General features: G+C 35.3%; 1 protein-coding gene across 1 annotated transcript in view; it reads right to left on the reverse strand.

Moving 5' to 3' along the window:
* Positions 1–3,663: 3,663 nt before the first annotated feature.
* The window catches only part of SMAD4 (SMAD family member 4), a 37,101-nt gene continuing 14,193 nt past the window's right edge, over positions 3,664–26,571 (reverse strand). Inside the window, exons 8-11 of the mRNA XM_065889263.1 lie at positions 16,362–16,545; positions 15,161–15,329; positions 6,677–6,815; positions 3,664–5,185 (exon numbers count right to left, since the gene is read on the reverse strand). Coding sequence (XP_065745335.1) covers positions 4,974–5,185; positions 6,677–6,815; positions 15,161–15,329; positions 16,362–16,545 — 704 coding nt within the window. The 3' untranslated portion in view covers positions 3,664–4,973. The remainder of the gene's footprint in view (positions 5,186–6,676; positions 6,816–15,160; positions 15,330–16,361; positions 16,546–26,571) is intronic.

Genomic DNA, 26,571 nt, shown 5'->3' on the forward strand with positions numbered 1-26,571 from the left:
AATTAGTGGCAGAGCGCAAACTAGAGAGTGCAACTGTCTGGCCCCAGCCCAGAGCCACTACTAGTTTCAGGTTGAACAAGAACACTAGTTCTGAGACCTATTGAGAAAGCATCTGAAATAAACTGAAAATTATCCGCATCAATAGAGAGAAATGATTGTCTTCACTAGAGTTTTCTCCTTAGTTCTTCCTACATTAAAAAAAAAAAAAAAAAAAAAAAGATGATGAAGAAAGGAAAAGAAAAAAAGGTTCATTCAAGTCTGATGTTAAAATCCCTGAAAACATCAGCAATCACTTTAGCTACTCCTTGGGGCAGGATATCAGACCCTCAATTCTCATAAAGGCACCTAAAGGTCAAAAATATCTGTAGAGGAGGAAGGCCAGAAGATAGGACTCAAAAAGGGGACACCAAAACAAAACAAAAATGACCCCCTCATTTTCCAAGGTTTTTGTTTTTTTTGCTGTTCTTTTCTTTTTGCTGGTGTCCTCTAGGTAATGGTATTGCCTCTGGCTATTGATGCTAACTTAGTAACCAACCCTTGTAACCTCAGTATTTGTTTGAGCAGCATTCAAGTGGAAGCAACTAAACCTTTCAAAGGGGAAAATTATGAATATGACTCATTTCTCTCTATCTGAACTACCTGAAACTCAGCAAGAATCAGGAAGCACACTAAGCAGTCAAACTGATATCAAATGCCAAAGCAGTGAAGTTCTTTTCAATACTTTACAGGAAGCTTCCTTGGGTCCTGTCCCAGTTTGCCCTGGTGTTTTAAAGAAAGTTCTAATAAGTATGGTTATCTGGCTTCCTTGCCCAGTCGGGAAAATGAATCAGAAAGGGAAGAAGGAACTAAGGGGAGGTATACTAGTAACACACAGGAAGTGGCTGCTGTCATTAAAGGGGCGGGGGGAGTGTAACAAAACCAAACATTCCAAACCATAGGAGTCTGCAACCATTCAGTGCAGGTAAAACAGTCCCACATGTCTTAGCAGCCTCTAAAGTCTACAAGACAGGAGGCACAAAAGAAACACTGTTTCTAGTATGTTCTCTAATATACATATCAAATAACTCCACCCAAAAAAATGGCCAAAGTAAAAAAAGTTTTACTGCTTAAATAAGGCAAGTTTGGATTATGCAGAAAATTCCATTCCACAGTGATACCAGATAAATAAGATAAACAACCTAGCAACACTGGGACAAGTGCTTACAGACAAGGCTGGGCCTGAGGATGCTATGAATAAGGCCACTAACTTTTTACATCCTTCCTGATATATCTTAGGAGAAAAGAAATTATCTAGTTGTGAGCAAAAAATAGAAAGGTTGCACACAAGATTCTCATACCCCATCTTCAATAATCTTGCAAAGGAGGACTTAGGTGATTATTTACAGATAGCTATCCGCAACAATGGGTTCTGCCTTTAGGAAGGAAAAAAAAAAAGTATTTTTTCTATCTGCTAGTCTTAGCCAAACCCCATCCACAAGAGTTGTTAACTGACTTTACATACAGGTAATTGCTTTCATATACTCATTTACCCCAGTAACCTAAAATTCACCATTTTCCCAATCTGCTATTATTAAATGCCAGTAAAATGACTCAATGATGGAGGGAGCAACCCATAGAAACTATCAACAAAAAGGATTATTCTGCCTTACTGAGAATAAAACTTCTTCTTCCAAAAGGCTCTCAAAGAGGTTCTGAACTAATCTGATTTTGCATAATAGCTAGTAACTACTAACTAGTTACCACCAAACCAGGAATCGAAATACTTCACCATATATTCTTTAATCTCCACATATACTTAAGGAGCACCATGGAACATGTAAAATTTCCTTTCTTCAGATGGGCATGGTCAAAAAGACAACTGCAATAAACTTTCGAAATAAGATATTTATCATCTGAAGACAGGACATTTTATTTTGCCTTCAATGTTCTATTACAAATACCCCCTCTCTACACTACACCCTTCCACACGAAAGTGGATTTTTAACTTTGAAATACAACACAGCTCATATGTGTTCATTTTATTTGGGTATTCTGAGTATGGTTATCCCTAAGCCAGGTCACTCAACCTGTAAACCTACGATGTTTACAGGAGGAATGGGACAGGCAACCTATTTGCCTATTAGGTCAATACAAACGAGCCATGCTTCTAGAAAAACAAGGTTATACGGCAGTGATTTATTATCATTATCTTTGTATACCAGGGGTAGTATACTATAAAAAATGACAGACTATATCCCACAAAAGAATCTACTCCCTGGAAAATAAAGGCAACACCATTTTGGATTTAAGGATTTCCCTTTGATAATGCACTGAAAGGCACTAGACAAAAGTGGAATGGGCCTCATACTGGATTGATTATAAAGGTACAAACCTGGTTCATCTCTCTCTCAGCTTCCACTGAAATTCAATATTCTGAGAGTCTCTGAGATATGAACTAGCTAGAGAAAACACACCCAGAACCATATACTCAGAGCAATCAGATTCCAAGAACTGTGGACACTATTCTACTCTTAAAATAGCCATAAAATCTTAAACACTGTGATTCTTTTAGTCTTACTCATCAAAGATGACTACCTCTAAGAAACGTAAATACTGTTCAACAACTATAAGCCCTCAGAAATAACTGATTATAATATATTAGATGTTTTCTCAAAAGCATGTGACTGAACCTAGGCACAAGTATAAAGCAATTAATAACTAGAAGTACTTCTATGTACTTGTCGTATTTTTATGGCTCTTTGCAAAAGGAAACCAAAGTGGGTGGCTTGGCCTGAAAGACAGACTACTTAGCAAATATTTTCCACAATACTTTCCCTAGATGATTAAACATGTAAACCTTCTTTAAAGTAGAATAGGAGGCAATGGATTATATCATAGCATGCTTGTGGTTCTAATCTAACATCCTCAATTTTTAAAATCTGTTATTCTAAAACTCTCTCCTCTTGCTCCTATTCTTCATTCACAATAAAACAGACCTAAGTAAAAAATTTCTAGAGAATGAAGATACCTTTTAAAAAATCTGCCAATAAAACGTAAAATCACCAAACTTTACAGATTAAGATTAGGTCTTTAACAGAAGTATCTGTAAGTACTCAAGAGTATAAATGAGTTGGTAGAAATGTTATTTTAAAAAACAAAATACAAGTAGCTTGGATCAAGATATGTTTAAATCACAGCAATAAGCAAACTCAGTGGTTTCTAGGATGGTCTTACTAAGAAGACCTAAGCAAAGAAGTAGAAGATTTGTTGATTTAAGTTGATATAAGGATGACTATCATGCATTAAGTGTTTCTCATGTCTCAAACTTGTAACACACCTGAAATAATCTTATTACACTTAGAAAGGCCCTCCATGAAGAAAGCAAAAACAGCTGAAAGATAATCCTTGATTTATTTCACACTATTTATCCTGTAGACAACCTACTTATCTTATAGACAATCAGGCCTAGTTTTGCTACAGTAAAATAAAAGTTAAAAAAATAACCAACCCTACACTTGATACATAATGTCCATAGGGAAGTCCTGGTAGAGTGGGAGAAAAAAACCAAAGCTGCCCAATAGTACTGGCTGTTTGCCTGTCACTTAGTAGAAGGTGTCTCGCCACTAAGGTTGGACTCAAAAGTGCAAAAGAAAAAAAACTTAAAAATCAAACCTAGAATTCAACTTTGCAGGTTGAGATTCAGTTTTATTTATGCTACTAGCTAAGTAAAAAGCATACATATTGTATCTGTGGTACAGTCAATACATTTGCAACTTTTCTACTTAAATTCTCTATACAAAGTCACTGCCAATTCATATGATCATTGATGGCAAAGGGCTTAGAATAACCAAAAGGTATAAAAAAGTTTGCAGTCTTGCCCCAAGATACAAAAACTGAATTTTAAACAATGTCATAACATACATGATTTAAACAGTATACGAAAAAAAAGTCACACATCAAATCAAGTACAAAAATATCCAAACTACCTATTATGAACGGTAATGTTTCCCTTATTCTGCACTGTATTTAACACAGAATTTAGCAATTCCCAAAATATTCATTATTTAGTTTAAGCACTGCCACCTTTGCAGAATGGTTAAGATATTAGATGGAGTGACACTGCTTTTAGTGTTTTTAAAAATACAAAACCTTTCCCTATGTTAATGAAGGAAAGAAATTCCTCCTCTAGGCTTCTTAGTAACCAACCCTGTGCCTAGAAATATAGAATACATCTACTGTTTAACAGGGCTAAAGTAGATTTCGTGATAGTTATCCAACAAAGATAACAAATGTAATTTTAAATGATATTCCTTTGGTAATTTTAAGGAATTCTCAATATACAGAGATTAGTGTTTTGCCTTGGCAAAAGAAAAATTGAAGTTGCAAGACAATCTGAATTGAAATCATCTTCACTAGTTTAACTTGAAAAAAACATTTGCATAAAAGGTTATAATACATTACTATCTTCTTTTTTAAACACAGAGTAAAGTTGCTCTTGGTAAAATTAACTCACCCGCATGGCACAATATTTTGGAGTAAAGTATGTTCAACAATAACAACTCACACACAAGATAACATAGGTGAATTAACTTTGAGAACTTCTCTGCCTTTAAAATCAGCAATATTGAATTTATTCTGTAGAATAACACACATATCAATGTTCTGCATATAAAAGGCTCTAAAACATTTTAAAGGGCTAAATTTTCCAGCATTGGAATGATTCCTTCATACATAACTGGTGAAGATTTAATAAGAATGTGTTTTTCCTGATCTTCAAGCTCTGAGCCATGCCTGAAAAGTTCTAAATAGGAAAAAAAAATTGTTTAATCCAGTTTCTGTCTGCTAGGAGCAAGGCAGCAAACACATTTTTCAACCCCTTATGAAAAGATAAAGCAGAACAAAAGTGAAATATATCTTCAGATTATAAACAGGATTGAATTTTATAGTCCACCATCCTGATAATGTTAAGGGCCCCAACATTAAGTTAAAAGACCTCAGTCTAAAGGCTGTGGGTCGGCAATAGGCATGGTGTGAAGTACTTCATCTAGGAGCTGGAGGGCCCGGTGTAAGTGAATCTCAATCCAGCAAGGTGTTTCCTTGATGCTCTGTCTTGGGTAATCAGGCCCCCAGCCTTTCACAAAACTCATCCTGAGTATGCATAAACGACGAAGGTCATCAACACCGATTCCAGCAGCAGCTGACAAACCTAACAGAAAAGATTTAGATGACGTCAGAGGGACAGCTGATCTCTTCCCATCCTCCCTAAATCTTACATTAATAAGGTGATTAGCTTTCTTTACTTCATTCTCCCCAGCATATAACTTCTCTGTCAAGGTGCCGAAAAGTAAGTGTAGATCTATACTTTATCAACAGGGACTGAAAACTTTTGGTAAAGACCACCTACATTCCACATGGGTCTTCTAGCTACCATCAATTATGAATTACCACAATCCACCAACACCCCACCTGTTTTTCTCTTTAGAAGTGGAGGTGAAGGAATAAAAAATAACTTGTTTTTAAGAGGTAGTGCATGTCTACAGGTTGGTTCTAAGAACCTTACTGTCTGTCTAAACAGTCTAGTTCAGAGTAAGACATGACTAATAATGAGACAGTTAACAGTCCTGGTTCCACTAAGACTTCTTGGATGACCCAGATGATGTCTGTCTCTCAGTTTCACAATGTAACGGAGATAATATGTAATTACTCAACAGGGGGCAGTAGATGAGAATGAAAAATTTAATAATAGATCTGGATTCTTTAGTAAAAGCATGTTTATAACATCAAAACTAGCAAATTAATGGTTTAGATGCCCAAATCTTTAAAAAAATAAAATTCTCTAAATGAGTATGCCTTATCTACCTCTAAACTGTAAACTCCTGAACATAAGCCACAACGGAGACTCTGCATCTAATTTTCCAGTCAGAACATACAGTCATATAGTCAATCTGCATTCATCAATATTACAATGAAACTAATGGGAGGAATTTGTTATGTACTGTAGAGAAACCTGCAGGGCCACTGCAGTTTTCTTAGCCAGTGTGATTTGCTTACCACACTGAAGAGGTTAAGAACAGGGGTTGAATGAATCACTAGTTATGCCTTCAGACGTGGAAGATGGGTGCCACGTGTTTCCATCATAAAAGTCTATAGTCAGGAGTTTAACTCTGCAGTAAAAAATTCCCCATCAGTGTGAAACCTGGCACACAGTTCAATTTTACCCTAAAATTAAAAAAAAGTCTACAAGTTACCAAAATACCACCCTCACTTAGTTTTCTCTCCATGCTTAGCATACTTAAGAAAAAACTGGAGAGGTGCCTAACTCTGAAACTGAAATATGCTTTCCTTCTAGAATAAAGCAAAGCATGTCGGTGATCTCAACCCACCCTGGCTGGTGAGGCAAGAATTAAAAGCATCAGCAAAAAAAAGGGGAGACTGATCAATATAATATAATAGCCCCCTTTCTCCTTTATCCCATACTCCCTTTTTTGATACAAAAAGAATGAACACAGGGTCCTAAACAAAGGGCAACTATTACAGAAGAACAGTTCTCTTTTTTTTGTTTACAAATTCAAAAATGTTATCCCAGTAAAAAGAACTTTAATTTCTATTATTGCTGAAATTAACTAATCAACTGAGTCAATCAAGATAAAACGCCAACTATTGCACTTTAAAAAAAAAAAATCAAAAGTATACTTACTGATAGCTGGGGCTATTCCACCTACTGATCCGGGGCCAGGGATGTTTCCTGCCACGGCTGCTGCCTGGGCAGCTGCTGCAGCTTGTGCAGTAGCTGCCTGTTGTTGCATCTGACGATGACACTGACGCAAATCAAAGACCTTAAAGAAAAGTATAAGTCTCATGCCATGAGTCCAGCAGAAAATATTCCACACATCAAAAACCAATGCACAATTTATTTAAAACTCATAGCTTAATTTAGCTCTCAGAATTAAAGAATTCAAAATTTTAATTTTTTATGTATATGTAGTTCTTAGGAAAGGTGGCTTGAAGCTCACCAAGAGGCACATTTCACTATGAGGACAGCTTTGGCTGCCACAGCTCTCTGTATCCTTTATCTAGAGTTCAGTGTGGGGCAGCCATTATTGTCCTTGTGAAAAAGCACACCACTGTGTAAAATGAACAGTTAAGAAATCATCCCTCCCTTTCATAACCAAATTGCTGAGAGTTTTCTTTAGGCTGAATCCATGGCCTAGATCACACGGCCAACTTCTTTTCTTTATCATTCTATTTGGAGGAGTGAATAAAAGGCACTGTCACTATATAAGAAAACAACTACATTTCTCAGAGATGCACACTTTAATCCATAGGAGCAAAATAACATGATATTTAGGACTTGTTTTAAAATACTTTAGAAACAGAGGAGAAAGAATAGATCAAGTAAATGTAAAATCTTAACAACTACTGAATCTCAGTGATAGACACATGGGATTTCATTAACTAGTTTCTCATTACTTTCTGTATGCTCGTGATAAAAAAAAATGCTTAGCTTTGAATCCTGTCACTGATACCTGCTACCTACATGGGTTAAATTTCTTAACCTCTCTTGAGTCCTCAATTTTCTTATCTATAAAATGGGAATGCTAAGTGTACATGCTTTTTTATAAGGTTGTTATAAACTTGGCATAGTATACAGTAAGCTGTCAATAAATGTTACTTATTATATTTTATTTTAGTTTTGGTCTCCCATGTAGCCATTGACCTTTCAGGATAAGTTAAGGAGTTCATAAGTAATTTCAATGTTCTTTATCAGCCATGCCAAGGGCTGGCATTTTTTAAAGCACTGGAAGATTACACAAGCAGAGTGATCATCTTAGAAGTCGCAAGAAAGGAAAACAAGGACAGAGTAGAAGCAAGACTGCTCAATGCACTTTTTTTATATCATTTTAATTTCTGAACCATGTGACTATATTCCTTTGTCAAGAGTAAATTACATTAAAAAAATCCTTCTAGTATGCACAAAACCCAAATGTAAGCAAGCATAATTATCCTTGACAATAAAAAAAAAAATCAAAGAATGCATAACATAGTACTTTATCAGATAAACAACAGGTTTGGAACCCAAACCATTAGTTTTCAGATGCCTGAAAAATTCTGACTTGGTATTTACATGGTATTTACATGGTATTTACATGGTATTTACCATGGTATTTACATGAAACATAAGAGCATACAACAACAATAAACAAGAGAACCCTCTCCAAACAGCAAACCACATTCCTATTTACTTATTTCTCTACTCAATGCCAATCTTCCAGCATCAATGACGGACAAAACTTAGACTATCCCATTCTCTGAAGAGATAGAAATTTGTCACAAATAGATGTATTTATTACCTGACCAAACTATCAGTCCTAAAAGGCTTCAGGACAGAAAGTATGACAAAGTCAGGTCTGGAAATCAGAAATCCCACAATGCCCAGAACAAAACCCACTGTTTTTTCAAGATTCCCAAGAGTCCATTAGATTCTGAAATTTTCCACTGGGCTCTCTGACCTCTTAGAAGGCATCACCTAGCACAGTACAAAGTGGGACTCAAATATTTGAAATGCCAAATAGCTCTACAACCACTTTTTTTTAAAGAAAGAAACTAACAAACCTTATTTTTTAGAGCAGTTTTAGGCTCACGATAAAACTGCCTCCCTACTCAATCACAGCCTCCCTCACCGTCAACGCCCCGCACCACAGTGGTGCCCCTGCTACATCGATGAACCTACCCTGACACACTGTTATCACCCCAAATCACAGGCTACATTAGGGTTCACTCTTGGTTTTATAATTCTATGGGTTTAGACAAATGTATAACGACACATATCCAACGTTGTAGTGCCATACAGAGTACTTTCACTACCCTAAAAATCCTATGCGCACTGCCTATGAGTTCTTCCCTCCTCTCTATCCCTGGAAACCACTCATCTTCTTACCGTCTCCATAGTTTTACCTTTTCCAGAATGTCACAGAGTTGGAGTCATACAACATGCATGTAGCCTTTTCAGATTGGCTTCTTTCACTTAGTAATGTGCATTTTAGGTTCCTCCATGTCTCTTCATGACTTAATAGCTCATTTCTTTTTAGTGCTGAGTAACATTCCACTCTGTGGATGTACCACAGTTTATTTACCCATTCACCTACTGAAGGACATGTTGGTTGTTTCTAAGTTTTTGGCAGCTGTGAATAAAGCTGCTGTAAACATCCGTGTGTAGGTTTTCGTGTGGACATACGTTTTCAAATCATTTGGGTAGATATTAAGGAGTGTGACTGATGGATCATATGGTTAGAATACATTTAGCTATGTAAGAAACTACCAAACTGTCTTCCAAAGTAGCTGTACCATTTTGCATTTCCACCAGTAATGAATGAGAGTTCCTGTTGCTCCACATCCTGGCCAGCATTTGGTTTTGTCAGTGTTTTGGATCTTAGCCATTCTACCAGTATGTAGTGGTATCTCACTGTTGTTTTAATTCACAGTTCCCTAATGACATATGAACTTGAACATCTATTCATATGCTTACTTGCTATCAATGTATCCTCTTCACTGAAGCATCTATTCAGGTCTTTTGCCCATTTTTTAATCAGGGTGTTTTCTTACTGTTAAGTTTTAAGTGTTTTCTATATTTTCGATAACAGTCCTTTAACAGATGTGTCTTTCGTAAATATATTCTCCCAGTCTGTGGCTAATCATCTCATTCTCTTGACACTGTCCTTTGTAGAGCAGACATTTTTAATTTTAATGAAGTCCAGCCTATCAACTGTTTCTTTCATGGATCCTGCCTTTGATGTTGTATCTAAAAAGTCACTGCCATACCCAAGGTCATCTCCTATGTTATCCTCTAAGAGGTTTATGTTTTACATTTAGGTCTTTACAACCACTTAAAAAAATTTTTTTTAAACCATCATTATCCTAGTATGGCCCAGGAGGAGGGAATACAGCTTACTTATAAATTCCCAGGGTTCAATATGTTCTCAACATATCCCCACCTCCACCATGAGTTATTAAAAATAACCAAGAGATATTCACACATAGGTTCTTTACAATATGTTATAAACAATCATAATTTCGATTGTCTTAATCTAAATCTATGCTAACACCAGGAGCACATATTAACCACAGAGATGAAATTTTAAAACTTTTATCTGCAGATGTAGTAAAAATGATTCATTAAGCACCTCAGCAAACCTTCTTTCCACGTGGGTTATTTATGTAATTACAGCACCCACACCAAAAGACATATTATTGGCTATACTGCTAACTAAAACTCAGGCTGCTTCCCCACTGTATACTCTGTCTATACCATAACAGGTCTCATCTGTTATACTGGATAGCAAAATTAAGGCTTTCATTGAAATGCAACCATCTTCCTTTCAAAATTTGACTGAGTTGTTGATAAAAACAATTCAAAGTAACCAAAGGTTTTAAATATTCTTTTTGGCTCAGATCCAAAACATATTTCATCACCACCCCTGGGCTAATCAACAATTTACCTCTGATTTCATTTAAACACATTTCCTGTGGTTACTCTCATATAAGTTTATTACAAACTTATTATTTAACAAAGGTGAGTGTCTTATAAAGATCACTGTCAACATCTTCAGGATATTCTCTTTCAACCAGGAGTCAAATTTTGGCATTCTTCTTTATAAGGCTCAGTTACAGTACTCTGTTTAAATCAACACCAAGAAATAGTAATCCAGAAAGAGAAACAGATAATTGTGTTGGTGGTATACTGGGCATCTGAATATAAGACTGCTTTAAGGACTTGCTAAGTAATCTGACCTGGAGGTAAGAATCATGATATATAGTAAGTGGGAATAAACTTAAGTGGGATCATAATAACCTTCAACCTAGTCCAGCTGTGGTTTAGAAACACAGCCTGCCCCCTGCCCCTAACATATATGTGTTCAAAAACAAACTGACTCATCATCACAGGAGAAATGCATATCAAAAACCACCACAGTGAGATACCACTTCACACCCTCTAGGATGACTAAAATCAAAAACACAGATAACAACAAGTATTCATGAGACTGTAGAGAAATCAGAAACTTCATATACTGCTGCTGTAAATATAAAATGCTACAGCCACTTTGGAAAACAGTTTGGCAGTCCCTTAAAAAGTTACACAGAGTTATTTTATGATCCAGCAATTCCACTCCTTGGTATATGCAAGAGAAATGAAGACGTATGTTCGCACAAAAATCTGTACGTGAATGTTCATAGTGGTATTATTCATAATATAGCCAAAAAGTAGAAACTCATATGTCCATCAACTGATGAATGGATAAACAAAATGTGGTATATGAAATATTATTCAGCCCTAAAAGGAATGAAGTACAGATATATGCTACATGGATGAAGCTTGAAAACATTATGCTTAGTGAAAGAAGTCACAAAAGACCACATTATATGATTCCATTTATAAAAATTGTTCAGAGTAGGCAAATCTATAGAGAGAAAAAGTAGATTAGTGGTTGTCTAGAGCTGGCGGAAATAGGTTGTTGGGAGGTAACAGCTAAAGAGTACAAGGTTTCTTTCTGGGGTGAAGAAAATGTTCTAAAATTGATTGTGGTGATGGTTGCACAACTCTGTGAATATACTAAAAATCACTCAATTGTACTCTTTTAATGGGTGAATTATATGGTATGTGAATTATCTCAGTATCTCAAAAAAGCTCTTAAAAAACCTGAGTGTCTACTGCTTAAGCAACACAAACAAAACAGATCTTACTTTTGAAAGCAAAAGAGCAATGCCACTCAAACAGAATTCAAACATTTGCTCCATTTTAAGCTTGTAAAATGCCATTTTGTTACATCAGATTTTCATAAATATAAGGTGACTGCTATATCATGAGAGAAGCAGGAAAAAAAAAATCAACATCTTAGGAGAAAAAAAAATACAATTTAGTCCTAGCTTCTTGGTTTATAAAATGAAAGAATGGTTCTTCAAACCTATGTTTTCCTCATTTTAACTAAAAAGAAAAAAATGTGTTTGTGTGTATGTATGTGTATTGGGGGTAGGGATGGATTCCCCCATGTGGACTCCCCAATGTAAGGGCACTCCTTCCAAGGGTTCATGTATCTGTATGCAGTTCACCCCAGTAACACGATCTCTGGTGATAATCTACCTGACAACATAAACTTTAGTTACTGCGGCCAAAAAAATTAGTAAATGAAGAAAAGGCCAATGGTTAGATTTAGGATAAACTTGGCATCTCTTTCTGGCTAATAAGAAGACTCTTCTGAAGAACAATATACTTAGTAAACAGAAATAACTATTTTTAAATCTTAGTTAATATAACAAAAATGGGATTTTTTTTACTCCACTAAAATGTACCACAAGAGAGTTATTTATTGTTCAAGGCAAAAGTCTGAGATTGCTATAAAAATCTATCCATGACAGTGGTTTATCAAGTGATGACACGTCTCATACCTGGGTGGCTTTTCAAGGACCATTTGTACCAAAATAGAGATACTACATTATTTGACAATCCTAGAAATTAATTATACAAGATTCCACATTTTTTAAGCTTAAATGTTTTAAATACTACCTCATATCCGTTAAGTTCATAACTACTGTCTGGCACAAAGTATATATTCAACACTGTAGTCCTCTGTCCATTCACTTCTAATTGCACAAGTAATCCAGAGACTTGTAGTCAAGATGGATGCATAGTTATGCATAATCACCTCTGCTCTCTGCTCCAAACATATACAAAGGCTAGAAAAACTATTAAAAATAGATATCTTCCAAGTCAATCATAAAATTCATGTGGAAATCCAAGGGGCTGGCAATAGCCAAAATAATCCTGAAAAATTACAAAGTTGGAAAGCTCACACTCCCCAATTTCAAAACTTCCTACAAAGCTATAGCAATCAAGAAAGGGTAGTACTGTCACAAGGATAGATATATACAGCAACGAAATAGAATTGATGTCCCAGAAAAAAAACCTTTATCACTTAAGGTCAATTGAGTTTTCAACAGGGTGTCAAGATAATTCAATAAGGGAAAGAACAGTCTTTTGAACAAATGGTTGCTGGAACAACTGGTTCTCATACAAAAGAACAAAGTGGGATCCTTTCCCTACACCATACACAAAAATTCACTCAAAATGGATCATAGACCTAAATATAAGACCTAAAAGTATAAAACACTTAGAAGAAAACATAGGCATAAATCTTCATGACCTTGCCTTAGGCAATGGTTTCTTAGATATGACACCAAAAGCACAAGCAACCAAAGAATAGATAGACTATACTAAATTTTAAAACTTTTGTGCTGCAAATCATTATCATGTAAAAAGTGAAAGACGAGCCAAAGAATGGAAGAAAATATTTGCAAATCATGTATTTGATAAAGGACTGATACCCAGAATATAGAAAGAATGCTTATAACAATAATAAAAAGACTAAAAAATCCAATTAAAAAATGGGAAAAGATCTGAACAGACATTTCTCCAAAGAAGAAACACAAATGGCCAATAAATACACAAAAAGAAGTTCAACATTATTAGCCATTAAGGAAATGCAAATCAAAACCACAATGAGGCAGATACCACTTCATATCCACTAGGATGGCTAAAATAAGAAAGGCAGATAATAACAAGTGTTGGTGAGAATATAGAGAAACAGAAACCCTCCATATACATTGCTGGTGGAAATGTAAAACAGCACTACCATTCTGGAGAACAGTCTGGCAGTCCCTCAAAAAGTCAGACATAGAGTTATCTTATGATCCAGCAACTCCACTCCTAGGCATATATCCAAGAAAATGAAAAAAAACATCTACCTAAAAACTTATACATGACTATTCATAGCAGCATTATTCATAATAGCCAAAAAGTAGACACAACTCATGTCCATTAACTTATGATGGATAAACAAAATCCACAGTGGAGAGCAAGGACGAAAGACAGAAGGTACCTGGGGTACCAGCACCAAACAGGTGTAGAGGACAGGAATTTGACTTCTCAGAGTGATATGGAATGAGAAAACAGGCTCTCCGAGGGCTACAACTGAGCACCTGCCCATAAATCAAGTGCTGGTAAAACAGTTTGACAGTTAATTCAGAAATGCAACTAGGAATAAAATTCTTGTCCATGGCATAGGTAAGCATCAGAGAAATCTATGCAACAGGAAATTAGGCCCTGAGCATACCTGGGGATTGGAACTCAATTTCCTCAAGGGACAGAAATTCCTCTACCTTCTAAATATAAGAATTGGTCCTGAGATGTGGATCCCAGGGTGCCAGACTAAGGCAAAACTGCCCTACAGGGAGAAGCAATGACAGGAAGGAAAAAATTAAAAAATCTCTTGAGAAAAACTTGCCAACAAATATTAAACAGACCACAAAGCATACGAGGAAACACAGCACCACTTAAAAATAATAACAAAGCACAAATAAGCAAAATTCCTTGTGGAAAAATTAGAAAACACAAATAAAGATAATTCTATTTGTGTGCTAAGCAATTTCCCAGGACTAAGTGATGAGGCAGAGTTAATTCCACTAACTTACAATAGCTAATCTTAAACATGCTGAGGATGACGGTGAAAAATCTGAAATTAGAAATATATTTAGGGTATCTAATTACCATCTTCCACTTTCAAAAACAGTGTATGTTATAAATTAAAATTGGTTGAATATGTAATAATTAATGAAAAATACCTCAGGCTTAATTTGCAAAATTATAGTATATATATAGTATATATATAATGTAGTAAATAAAACTATTTAATGCACAAAATAACCTTAAAAAAAGTGGTACTGAAGAATTTTTCATTTCTCAGTTCTTAATGTGAAAAGCTATACTTTTAGAATTCCCTTCCATAAAATCCTAAAGGTTGGCTAAGATGCAATTTCAGAGTCTGAGTTTTACATATTTTATATCAAAGGAAATTTGGAGGTTTCACTCAGTATTTTCAAGAGCCTGTGTATTACCCTAAAACATTTAACAAATTTGCTAATAAAACAATAGGGCATGAATGCATCCACAAAACTAAATAACCAATCATATCAATAAAAGTGCCCAGGAAATGTGTTTTATATACAAACATAATTTGATTATTTAATACATAAAGAGACATTTTTACACTCCTCCCACCTCCATCTCAATTCTTTAAACAACAAACAGAGCTTTCCAAGTCTAAAATATTTGAGTAAAATTGCAACTAACCTTTATATATGCACTTGGGTAGATCTTATGAACAGCGTCTCCAGGTGCACGCCCAGCTTCTCTGTCTAAGTAGTAGCTCTGTACAAAGACTGCATGGTCACTAAGGCACCTGACCCAAACATCACCTTCACCTTTACATTCCAACTGCACACCTTTGCCTATGTGCAACCTTAGGAAGAAAAAGTGAATCACATTTCATTTTGATAAGTATTTAAAAATAAATTTTAGTTCAGATTATATAGCATACCCAATATTGAAAAATTTTAAAGAATAAAGGACATTATATAACACCATAACCAAAAGATAGCCACTGTTAACATTTCTGTATGTTTCTTTATTTTTTTTAGTATCCTATTCATATGTAATAATGATGAACATTCACATAATGCTTATTATGTATCAGGAACATTCAATATAAATTCTCACTTAACCTTCACAATTCAATTTAAATTAATTTAAAAATTCAGTTAATCACATGAGCCAAATTTTAACTGCTCAACAGCTACATGTGGCTAGAAGTTACTATACCGGACAGCACAGATATAAACCATTTCCTTCATCACAGAAAATTCTATTAGACAGCACTGGCTTAGAGAGTAGATAATTTGCCAAAATCACACAGCTAGGGATAGAGCCAAGATTATGTGCTTATGCACACACACGTTTCCTTAAAGAGTTGAGATCACACAGTACCTAAAATTGTGTATGCTTTCCTGTAATATTTCATCTTAAGTATTTACATTTGATTATGTAAACTTTTTATATTTTAATGACTGCATAAAAATGAAAGTGTATTAAAATTTACTTAACCATTTACCTTTTATTATCAGTCTTCCATTATAAATAACACCTGTGGAAACATGTCTTCATTTTATGTTATTTCCTCTCAATAAATTTGGAGAAATATCATACAATCAGAGGAAATAAAAACTAGGTTTCAAACCGGGTTCCAAAAGGTCTAGTTACGATTCAAAACACAGAAACCTCACTAACTTTTAAAAAAAGACTGTATTTTATCATCTTTTAAATAACAAACATCTACAATTCAAATGAAATGCTTACAAATTCTGAATTTTCAAGACGATCTTTATTCTTTTATCTATATTTGAAAACATAATTTACATTGAAAGATATCTCTGAATAAAAGACAATGTACTATGTTCAATTTTTAAAATTAACTATCTATCTATACAATCAATACCTTGCTCTCTCAATGGCTTCTGTCCTGTGGACATTGGAGAGTTGACCCAAGCAAAAGCGATCTCCTCCAGAAGGGTCTACATAACCATCAACAGTAACAACAGGACAGCTTGAAGGAACCTTAAACGTCTCTCCTACTTGAACATCCATTTCAAAGTAAGCAATGGAACACCAATACTCAGGAGCTATAGGAGATAAATGGGAGAGAACAGCCAATCATGTGAGAAAGATTTAAGGCTTTCACTTTCACTCCATATGACAAAGCTTTTCTTAAAGGGTGAAGGAAAGGGAGAGCACCCAAAAGAATTTATAATGCATTATAAAGTACGCACTGCCATGACTTCTACTTTTCAGCTTACTATCCAACATTCTTGAAACTTAAAAAAAGTCATTATTAAAATCTGGAATTTGGTTCTTACCTGAAAGTACCCAATCAACAGGGAATTTAAAGACCGGAAATAATTAGAAACATAAATTTTTTTACCATGATGTTTCATCTAACTGCACATAATATTTTCTATGTAGTCTGAACTTTTATTTTTTTTAAAGCACACTGATTCTAATACATATTTCAGAGAAGTGTTCTTGAATAACATCAATCTATGGTATATATTTATAGATCCCTAAGTGAAAGAGAGGGCATAACCAAGTCAGACATCACAGACAAGAGTCAAGGTTAATTACACTCCAACTACACAGTTTCTATGAGCAGGATTTTTCAGTTGTCTCTTGGATGAAAGGTCATTTGTCCCATCTGTATTTTTAGTGAAGTCCATTCATGTTAACTACTATAATTTTTTTAAATTACTTTTTTACATAGCAGGTTATTAGTCATCCATTTTATATACATCAGTGTCGACATGTCAATCCCAATCTCCCAATTCATCACACTGCTCTCCCCCCAACCGCTTTCCCCCCTTGGTGTCCATACGTCTGTTCTCTACATCTGCATCTCAATTTCTGCCCTGCTAACTGGTTCATCTGTACCATTTTTCTAGGTTCCACATATATACGTTAATATACAATATTTGTTTTTCTCTTTCTGACTTACTTCACTCTGTATGAGAGTCTCTAGATCCAACCACGTTTCTACTAATGACCCAATTTGTTCCTTTTTATGGCTGAGCAATATTCCACTGTATATATATATATATATATATATATATATATATATATATATATACCACATCTTCTTTATCCATTCATCTGTCAATGGGCATTTAGGTTGCTTCCGTGTCCTGGCTATTGTAGATAGTGCTGCAGTGAACACTGCAGTGCATGTGTCTTTTTGAATTATGGTTTTCTCTGGGTATATGCCCAGTAGTGGGATTGCTAGGTCATATGGTAGTTCTATTTTTAGTTTTTTAAGGAACCTTCATACTGTTCTCCATAGTGGCTGTATCAATTTACATTCCCACCAACAGTGCAAGAGGGTTCCCTTTTCTCCACATCCCCTCCAGCATTTATTGTTTGTAGATTTTCTGATGATGCCCATTCTAACTGGTGTGAGGTGATACTTCATTGTAGTTTTGATTCGCATTTCTCTAATAATTAGTGATGTTGAGCAGCTTTTCATGTGCTTCTTGGCCATCTGTATGTCTTCTTTGGAGAAATGTCTATTTAGGTTTTCTGCCCATTTTTGGATTGGGTTGTTTTTTTTAATATTGAGCTGCATGAGCTGTTTATATATTTTGGAGATTAATCCTTTGTCCGTTGATTCATTTGCAAATATTTTCTCCCATTCTGAGGATTGTCTTTTGGTCTTCTTTGTAGTTTCCTTAGCTGTGCAAACAGTTTTAAGTTACAGTTAAGTTAGGTCCCAATTGTTTATTTTTGTTTTTATTTCCATTACTGTAGGAGGTGGACCAAAAAAGATCTTGCTGTGATTTACGTCAAAGAGTGTTCTTCCTATGTTTTCCTCTAAGAGATTTATAGTGTCTGGTCTTACATTTAGGTCTCTAATCCATTTTGAGTTTATTTTTGTGTATGGTGTCAGGGAGTGTTCTAATTTCATTCTTTTACATGTAGCTGTCCAGTTTTCCCAGCACCACTTATTGAAGAGACTGTCTTTTCTCCATTGTATATCCTTGCCTCCTTTGTCATAGATTAGTTGAGCATAGGTGCATGGGTTTATCTCTGGGCTTTCTATCTTGTTCCATTGATCTATGTTTCTGTTTTTGTGCCAGTACCATAATGTCTTGATTACTGTACCTTTGTAGTGTAGCCCAAAGTCAGGGAGTTTGATTCCTCCAGCTCTTTTTTCCCTCAAGAGTCCTTTGGCTATTCGGGGTCTTTTGTGATTCCATACAAATTTTAAGACTTTTTGTTCTAGTTCTGCAAAAAATGACATTGGTAATTTGATAGGGATTGCACTGAATCTGTAGATTGCTTTGGGTAGTAGAGTCATTTTCACAATATTGATTCTTCCAATCCAAGAACATGATGTATCTCTCCATCTGTTGGTATCATCTTTAATTTCTTTCATCAGTGTTTTATAGTTTTCTGTATACAGGTCTTTTGTCTCTCTAGGTAGGTTTATTCCTAGGTAATTTATTCTTTTTGTTGCAGTGGTAAATGGGAGTGTTTCCTTAATTTCTCTTTCAGATTTGTCATCATCAGTGTATAGGAATGCAAGAGATTTCTGTACATTAATTTTGTATCCTGCAACTTTACCAAATTCATTGATTAGCTCTAGTAGTTTTCTGGTAGCATCTTTAGGATTCTCTATGTATAGTATCATGTCATCTGCAAACAGTGATAGTTTTACTTCTTTTCCAATCTGTATTCCTTTTACTTCTCTTTCTTCTCTGATTGCGGTGGCTAGGACTTCCAAAATTATGTTGAGTAACAGTGGTGAGAGTGGACATCCTTGTCTTGTTCCTGATCTTAGAGGAAATGCATTCACTTTTTCACCACTGAGAATGTTTGTTGTGGGTTTGTCGTATATGGCCTTAATTTTGTTGAGGTAGGTTCCCTCTATGCCCACTTTCTGGAGAGTTTTTATCATAAATAGGTGATGAATTTTGTCAAAAGCTTTTTCTGCATCTACTGAGATGATCATATGGTTTTTATTCTTCAATTTGTTAATATGGTGTTATCACACTGATTTGCATATATTGACGAATCCTTGAATGCCTGGGATAAATCCCACTTGATCATGGTGTATTATCCTTTTAATGTGTTGTTGGATTCTGTTTGCTAGTATTTTCTTGAGGATGTTTGCATCTATATTCATCAGTGATATTGGTCTATAATTTTCTTTTTTTGTAGTATCTTTGTCTGGTTTTGGTATCAGGGTGATGGTGGCTTCATAGAATGAGTTTGGGAGTGTTCCTTCCTCTGCAGTTTTTTGGAAGAGTTTGAGAAGGATGGCTGTTAGCTCTTCTCAAAATGTTTGATAGAATTCACCTGTGAAGCCATCTGGTCCTGGACTTCTGTTTGTTGGGAGATTTTTAATCACAGTTTCAATTTCATTGCTTGTGATGGTCTGTTCATATTTTCTATTTCTTCCTGTTTCAGTCTTGGAAGGTTATACCTTTCTAAGAATTTGTCCATTTCTTCCAGCTTGTCCATTTTATTAGCAGAGTTGCTTGTAGTAGTCTCTTAGGATGCTTTGTATTTCTGTGGTGTCTGTTGTAACCTCTCCTTTTTCATTTCTAATTTTATTGATTTGAGTCTACTCCCTCTTCTTCTTGATGAGCCTGGCTAATGGTTTATCAATTTTATCTTCTCAAAGAACCAGCTTTTTGCTTTATTGATTTTTGCTACAGTTTTGTTTCTATTTCTGCTCTGATCTTTATGATTTCTTTCCTTCTACTAACTTTGGGTTTTGTTTGTTCTTCTTTCTCTAGTTCCTTTAAGTGTAAGGTTAGATTGTTTGAGATGTTTGTTGTTTCTTGAGGTAGGATTGTATTGCTATAAACTTCCCTCTTAGAACTGCTTTTGCCGTATCCCATAGGTTTTGGATCGTCGTGTTTTCATTGTCATTTGTCTCTAGGTATTTTTTGATTTTCTCTTTGATTTCTTCAGTGATCTCTTGGTTATTTAGTAACGTATGGTTTAGCCTCCATGTGTTTGTGTTTTTTACGTTTTTTTTCCCTGTAACTGATTTCTAATCTCATAGCGTTGTGGTCAGAAAAGATGCTTGATATGATTTCAATTTTCTTAAATTTACTGAGGCTTGATTTGTGACCCAAGATGTGATCTATCCTGGAGAACTTTCTGTGTGCACCTGAGAAGAAACCGTAATCAGCATGCTGTTTTGGGATGGAATGTTCTATAAATATCAATTAAATCTATCTAGTCTATTGTGTCATTTAAGGCTTGTGTTTCCTTATTAATCTTCTGTTTGGATGATCTGTCCATTGGTGTAAGTGAGGTGTTAAAGTTCCCCACTATTATTGTGTTACTGTCGATTTCCTCTTTTAGAGCTGTTAGCAGTTGCCTTATGTATTGAGGTGCTCCTATGTTGGGTGCATATATAATTGTTATATCTTCTTCTTGGACTGACCCCTTGATCATTCTGCAGTATCCTTCCTTGTCTCTTGTAACCTTCTGTACTTTAAAGTCCATTTTATCTGATATGAGTATTGCTACTCCAGCTTTCTTTTGATTTCCATTTTCATGGAGTATCTTTTTCCATCCCCTCACTTTCGGTCTGTATGTGTCCCTAGGTCTTAAATGGGTCTTTTGTAGACAGCATATATATGGGCCTTGTTCTTGTATCCATTCAGCGAGCCTGTGTCTTTTGGTTGGAGCATTTAATCCATTCACGTTTAAGGTAATTATAGATATGTATGTTCCTAATACCATTTTCTTGTTTTGGGTTTGTTTTTGTAGGTTGTTTTCTTCTCTTGTGTTTCCCACTTAGAGAAGTTCCTTTAGCATTTGTTGTAGAGCTGGTTTGGTGGTGCTGAATTCTCTTAGCTTTTGCTTGTCTGTAAAGCCTTTGATTTCTCCATAGCTTTTGCTTGTCTGTAAAGCTTCTGATTTCTCCATCAAATCTGAATGAGATCCTTGCCCGCTAGTGTAATCTTGGTTGTAGGTTCTTCCCTTTCATCACTTTAAATATGTCATGCCACTCCCTTCTGGCTTGTAGAGTTTCTGCTGAGAAATCAGCTGTTAACCTTATGGGAGTTCCCTTGTATGTTATATGTCGTTTTTCCCTTGCTGCTTTGAATAATTTTTCTTTGTCTTTAAATTTTGCCAATTTGATTACTATGTGTCTTGGTGTGTTTCTCCTTGGGTTTATCCTGTATGGGACTCTCTGCGGTTCCTGGACTTGGGTGGCTATTTCCTTTCCCATGTTAGGGAAGTTTTCGACTACAATCTCTTCAAATATTTTCTCAGGTCCTTTCTCTCTCTCTTCTCCTGGGACCCCTATAATGCGAATGTTGTTGCGTTTAATATTGTCCCAGAGGTCTCTTAGGCTGCCTTCATTTCTTTTCTTTCTTTTTTTTAAAATTCTGTTCTGCAGCCATAAATTCCACGATTCTGTCTTCCAGGTCACCTATCCATTCTGCCTCAGTTATTCTGCTATTGATTCCTTCTAGTGTATTTTTCACTTCAGTTACTGTATTGTTCACCTGTTTGTTTGTTTTTTAATTCTTCTAGGTCTTTGTTAAACATTTCTTACATCTTCTCAATCTTTGCCTCCATTCTTTTTCTGAGGTCCTGGATCACCTTCACTATCATCATTCTGAATTCCTTTTCTGGAAGGCTGCCTAACTCTACTTCATTTAGTTGTTTTTCTGGGGTTTTATCTTGTTCCTTCATCTGGTACATAGACGAGATCAAAAGGCAGAGGGCTGTCTTTCTGTGAATGTGGTTTTAATTCCACAGGCTGCAGGATTGTAGTTCTTCTTGCTTCTGCTGTCTGCCCTCTCTAAAACTGGTTTTTAAACCTCTTTATTGGAGTATAATTGCTTTACAATGGTGTGTTAGTTTCTGCTGTATAGCAAAGTGAATCAGCTATACATATACATACATCCCCATCTCTCCTCCCTCTTGTGTCTCCCTCCTACTCTCCCTATCCCACCCCTCTAGGTGGTCACAAAGCACCGAGCTGATCTCCCTGTACTACACAGCTGCTTCCCACTAGCTATCTATTTTACATTTGGTAGTGTACATATGTCCAAGCCACTCTCTCACTTCATCTCAGCTTACCCTTCCCCCTCCCCATGTCCTCAAGTCCATTCTCTATGTTTGTGTCTTTATTCCTGTCCTGCCCCTAGGTTCTTGAGAACCTTTTCTTTTTCGATTCCATATATATGTGTTAGCATACGGTATTTGTTTTTCTCTTTCTGACTTACTTCACTCTGTATGACAGTCTCTAGGTCCATCCACCTCACTACAAATAAGTCAAAACTACTACAATTTTAACTCTGAAAATGTGTTGAATGTATTCATTTGAACTTCAATAAATGATTTTAAATAATTGGGCAAAAGAGAGCCACTACTAGGTTTGGTTTGCAAATATCGTTGATCAAGTATTTCTAATTTTTGTGTGAATACAGTTATTACATAGAGCCCACATACATGCAAATTATTTGATTTTCCTTTTTTAAATAACAGGTATTTATGGGGTACATAAGAATCACTGTAGGCACACACAGCAGTAAACAAGGCAGCTATTGTCCTATTTTCATGGAGGTGCAGAGGCAGACAAGTAATCAAATAAATGAACAAGACAACTCAGGTAATGATAAACACGGTGAAGAAAATAAAACAGGGCATGGGACAGAAGATGGAGTGGAAAGGTACTTCAGACTAGACAGTAGGGGCACATCCTATCCAAAAAAGTCAGAACTGAAAGACCATGTATCTATGTGGAGACTGTGAATGAACAGCTCAAGAGGAAAGCAAATGCAAAAGCCCTAGAGCAGAAAGGGGTCTGACATAAGGGGGGAATAAAGGCCAGTGCCATTTATTAGAGATTGAAAGTTTTCTATGATAAACCAATTATTTATCTGCATCTCACTGTGCCATTTATGAACTCTGGCTGACCTAGAATTTTCAACAATATAAAAAGATAGAATGATAAAAAAATACATTTCTTCAAACCTCCCAAAAGATGTTAAAATGAAGTATAATTAATGCTTAAAATATATTAAAAACAAAAATCCTGTAAAGTCTATGTATCTAATTGCTTTTCAAAATGTTGTCAAGGAAAAAAGGACTTTCCAATGAAGTATTAATAAAAGAGACCACCTGAAAACTGGATGATTCAAAAACTTAATAATTCAAATGTTTTGCCATACAGAATGACCAACTAATCACAAACACTCCTTTAAATATTTTTATTTATAATCAAATATAAATAATAAAATAATATATAATATGTAATAATATATAATAAAATATAATATTTATAAAAATAAATATTTTATTTTTATTACCATGAGAACATGAAAACTAGCAATATACTGAAGTGCCTTCTTAAAAAGCTAGTTTTGAAAATTTATGAAGCTGTTCCTTATAGTAAAATTCTTTATTAAAGGCATCACATTATGCTATGGACAAGAAGCTTCAGCCAACATAACAGGCAGGTATACTGGTTGAAGCTAAAACTAAAGAGGTTGTTTAAGACAAGATAACAATTACCCAATGTTTTGGCAGCAATAAACAGTAACAGCACTTTAATAAGGTCTTTAACAATCAGCCCAAACAGTAAATTTTGTTACAAATAATATCCTGAAGTCACGAATGTTTTCAACGCTGGTTAAAAAAATGAGATCCAAGTACATGCATTTCCTAGTTCATACTGAAGAATACTATTTACAAGTAAAGTTCCATAGCAAGCAATCTTTTTTCTGAGTCAATTGAGGGGGAAAAGGAGAGCTGTATAATCTCCATGTTTAAATAAGAAAAATAACTTTTATCATCATAAATTGCAACATCTGCAACTACACTTAAACATTATGTTATTATTTCCCAGTCACCAAAGGGGTTTTTGTTTGCCTAATATTTCAGACAGCATACAACAATGATGGTTACATAAAGCTGCATTTGGCAAGCTGAGTATAAAAGGAAAGTGACATCAGAGTTGCACCACGGACCAGGGATGAAAAATGACCTTCTAATTAAAAGGATTATTAAGGCCCAGGAAAGCAGAAGGAAGGGGGTTACTATCTGTGAGGAGAGACAGGGCTAGAGGTAACCTAATAGGTAATCCAGAGAAGTTAGTGGTGCTGGGATACAAAATACCATGTGAAAACCTTTTCTAAAGGTTTAGAAATGGTTCTAAAGGTTTAGAGTGCACTCTAATTTTGTTATACAACGAGGAGGGAACATTCTTATTTTTAAAACAGGAGAAGGTAACAGGAAACACTCATTAAGCCTTTCTAGGTCTCTCTGTGCTCTTTTGCTCCAAGGACCAAATGCCACATAAGTGACAAGTCTGCAGCCTCTCAAAACTAGTATCAACAGCAAGACAGAATTTACTCATTTCCAAGAGAGCTTTCTTAACGTCCTAACTCACTTGAAAGCGAGTGGGATTGTTATGTGCTTGCTGACGTTGCTATTTTTAGTTTCTTGTTCCTTAAGTTAGTGAGGTTGAACTGGTCCCATGAAGTCTATGGGCTGCTTGCTCATCACGGACCAGAGGAAAGGTTTTGAAAGACGAGTTAAGAACATGAATTTTTTTTAATATAAAAACTCAGCTAAATATTTTTTGTAATGAGAAAACATATTACAAAGCACAGCTTTATCAAAAAATTGTTATTCAATTATAATAGAAAATGTAAGTCTCCAAGGTATTATCTTTAATTTCTGAAACAAGAGTCATTCAAGAAAAAGTTAGAAATTTGGTTGAAGCACCTAAATGACTCATTATGAATTATTCCTTTTATTATTTATATCTGAATGAGATGCCCTATGAGAATCTCTCATGAAAATATAAAGGTACTCTCTTAAATGGTAGTTAGTTCCAAAGTACTAGAACACAACCTGAATTTGAAAATCTGTGAATTCTGTATTCATTTATCAGTGACCAAAACAATCTCAAAGACGCTGAGGAAACTCTTCGCTTTAATTTGCAATCAATATTTAATTTAATGAATATATCTCAGCTTTACAAAAAAGCAAGAGTGTTAGTCCATAAAAAGAAATGATTAAAAATGAAATGATTAACTTTTTCCAAAAATATTTTTCAACTTAGTTATCAAAGCCTAGAAATCACCAAGTATATGTCCTGTCTGAAATCTTTTATACCAAGGTAAAGACCAATACTTTTTTTCACTTTCAACAATTTATATTACTTATATTTCCTAAGACATACATGCAATTATATTCAAAAATACTTTATCAAAACAGATATACTATATATTATTGATGATTTTTAATTATTAAAAATATTTTACGTATTCAGATATGCATATTTCCCATCTATACAGTCCTAAGTCAGTGGTAGAATATTTTAGCATTTCTTAATCAAACCTTAAAGGGCTGCATTAACCATACACCTAATACAAAATATTTTTACTTTGGTTTCCTTTTCTATTTGTTCATGAAACAAAAAGGATAGCAGATCTTGTAAACTACTAGCTAGGACTTACAAAGCACTAGATAACAGGGGACACGAGGGATTAGGGAATGCTTCTTCACAACTGTGGTGTGACTTTAAAAGAGGTCACCACACTTAAGAGGGTAAGGGTGTGAGGTATGGCCCCAATGATTCTCACCTCCTGATATTCACATTCTTGTATAGTCCCCTCTCTACAAAATAGGATCTTAAAAAAATGAAGATGTGATTTATGAGGTTAAGTCTTAAAAGACCCTGAGGTTCTGTCTTGCTTTCTCTAGATCACTCAACTTTGGAGGAAGCAAGCTGCCATGTGAAGACACTCAAGAAACTCTGCAGAGAGGTCCATGCAGAAAGAAACTGGAACTTCCTGCCCACAATACCACTAACTTGCCAGATAGGTGGTAAGCCACCATGAAAGTGAATTCTCCAACCCCAGAAAAGCTTTCAGATGGTGGCAGCCTGAGCCAACAACTTGACTGCAAGCTCAAGAGACTATGAGCCAGAGCAAACAACAGACAACTAATACAGAGTATATAACATATCTGGCAGAGAACACCATGCACAAAAAAAGTACAGAGGGATGATATAGTCAAGCAAGCTTGGGTAAGCAGTTCAGGATGGTTAAGGTATGAAGAGATGAAGCTAGAGAAGTATGCAGGGTCCCGGATCAGAGATTCTTTTCTGCCCA

This window comes from Phocoena phocoena, chromosome 13, assembly GCF_963924675.1.
Source record: "Phocoena phocoena chromosome 13, mPhoPho1.1, whole genome shotgun sequence".
Taxonomy (NCBI): domain Eukaryota; kingdom Metazoa; phylum Chordata; class Mammalia; order Artiodactyla; family Phocoenidae; genus Phocoena; species Phocoena phocoena.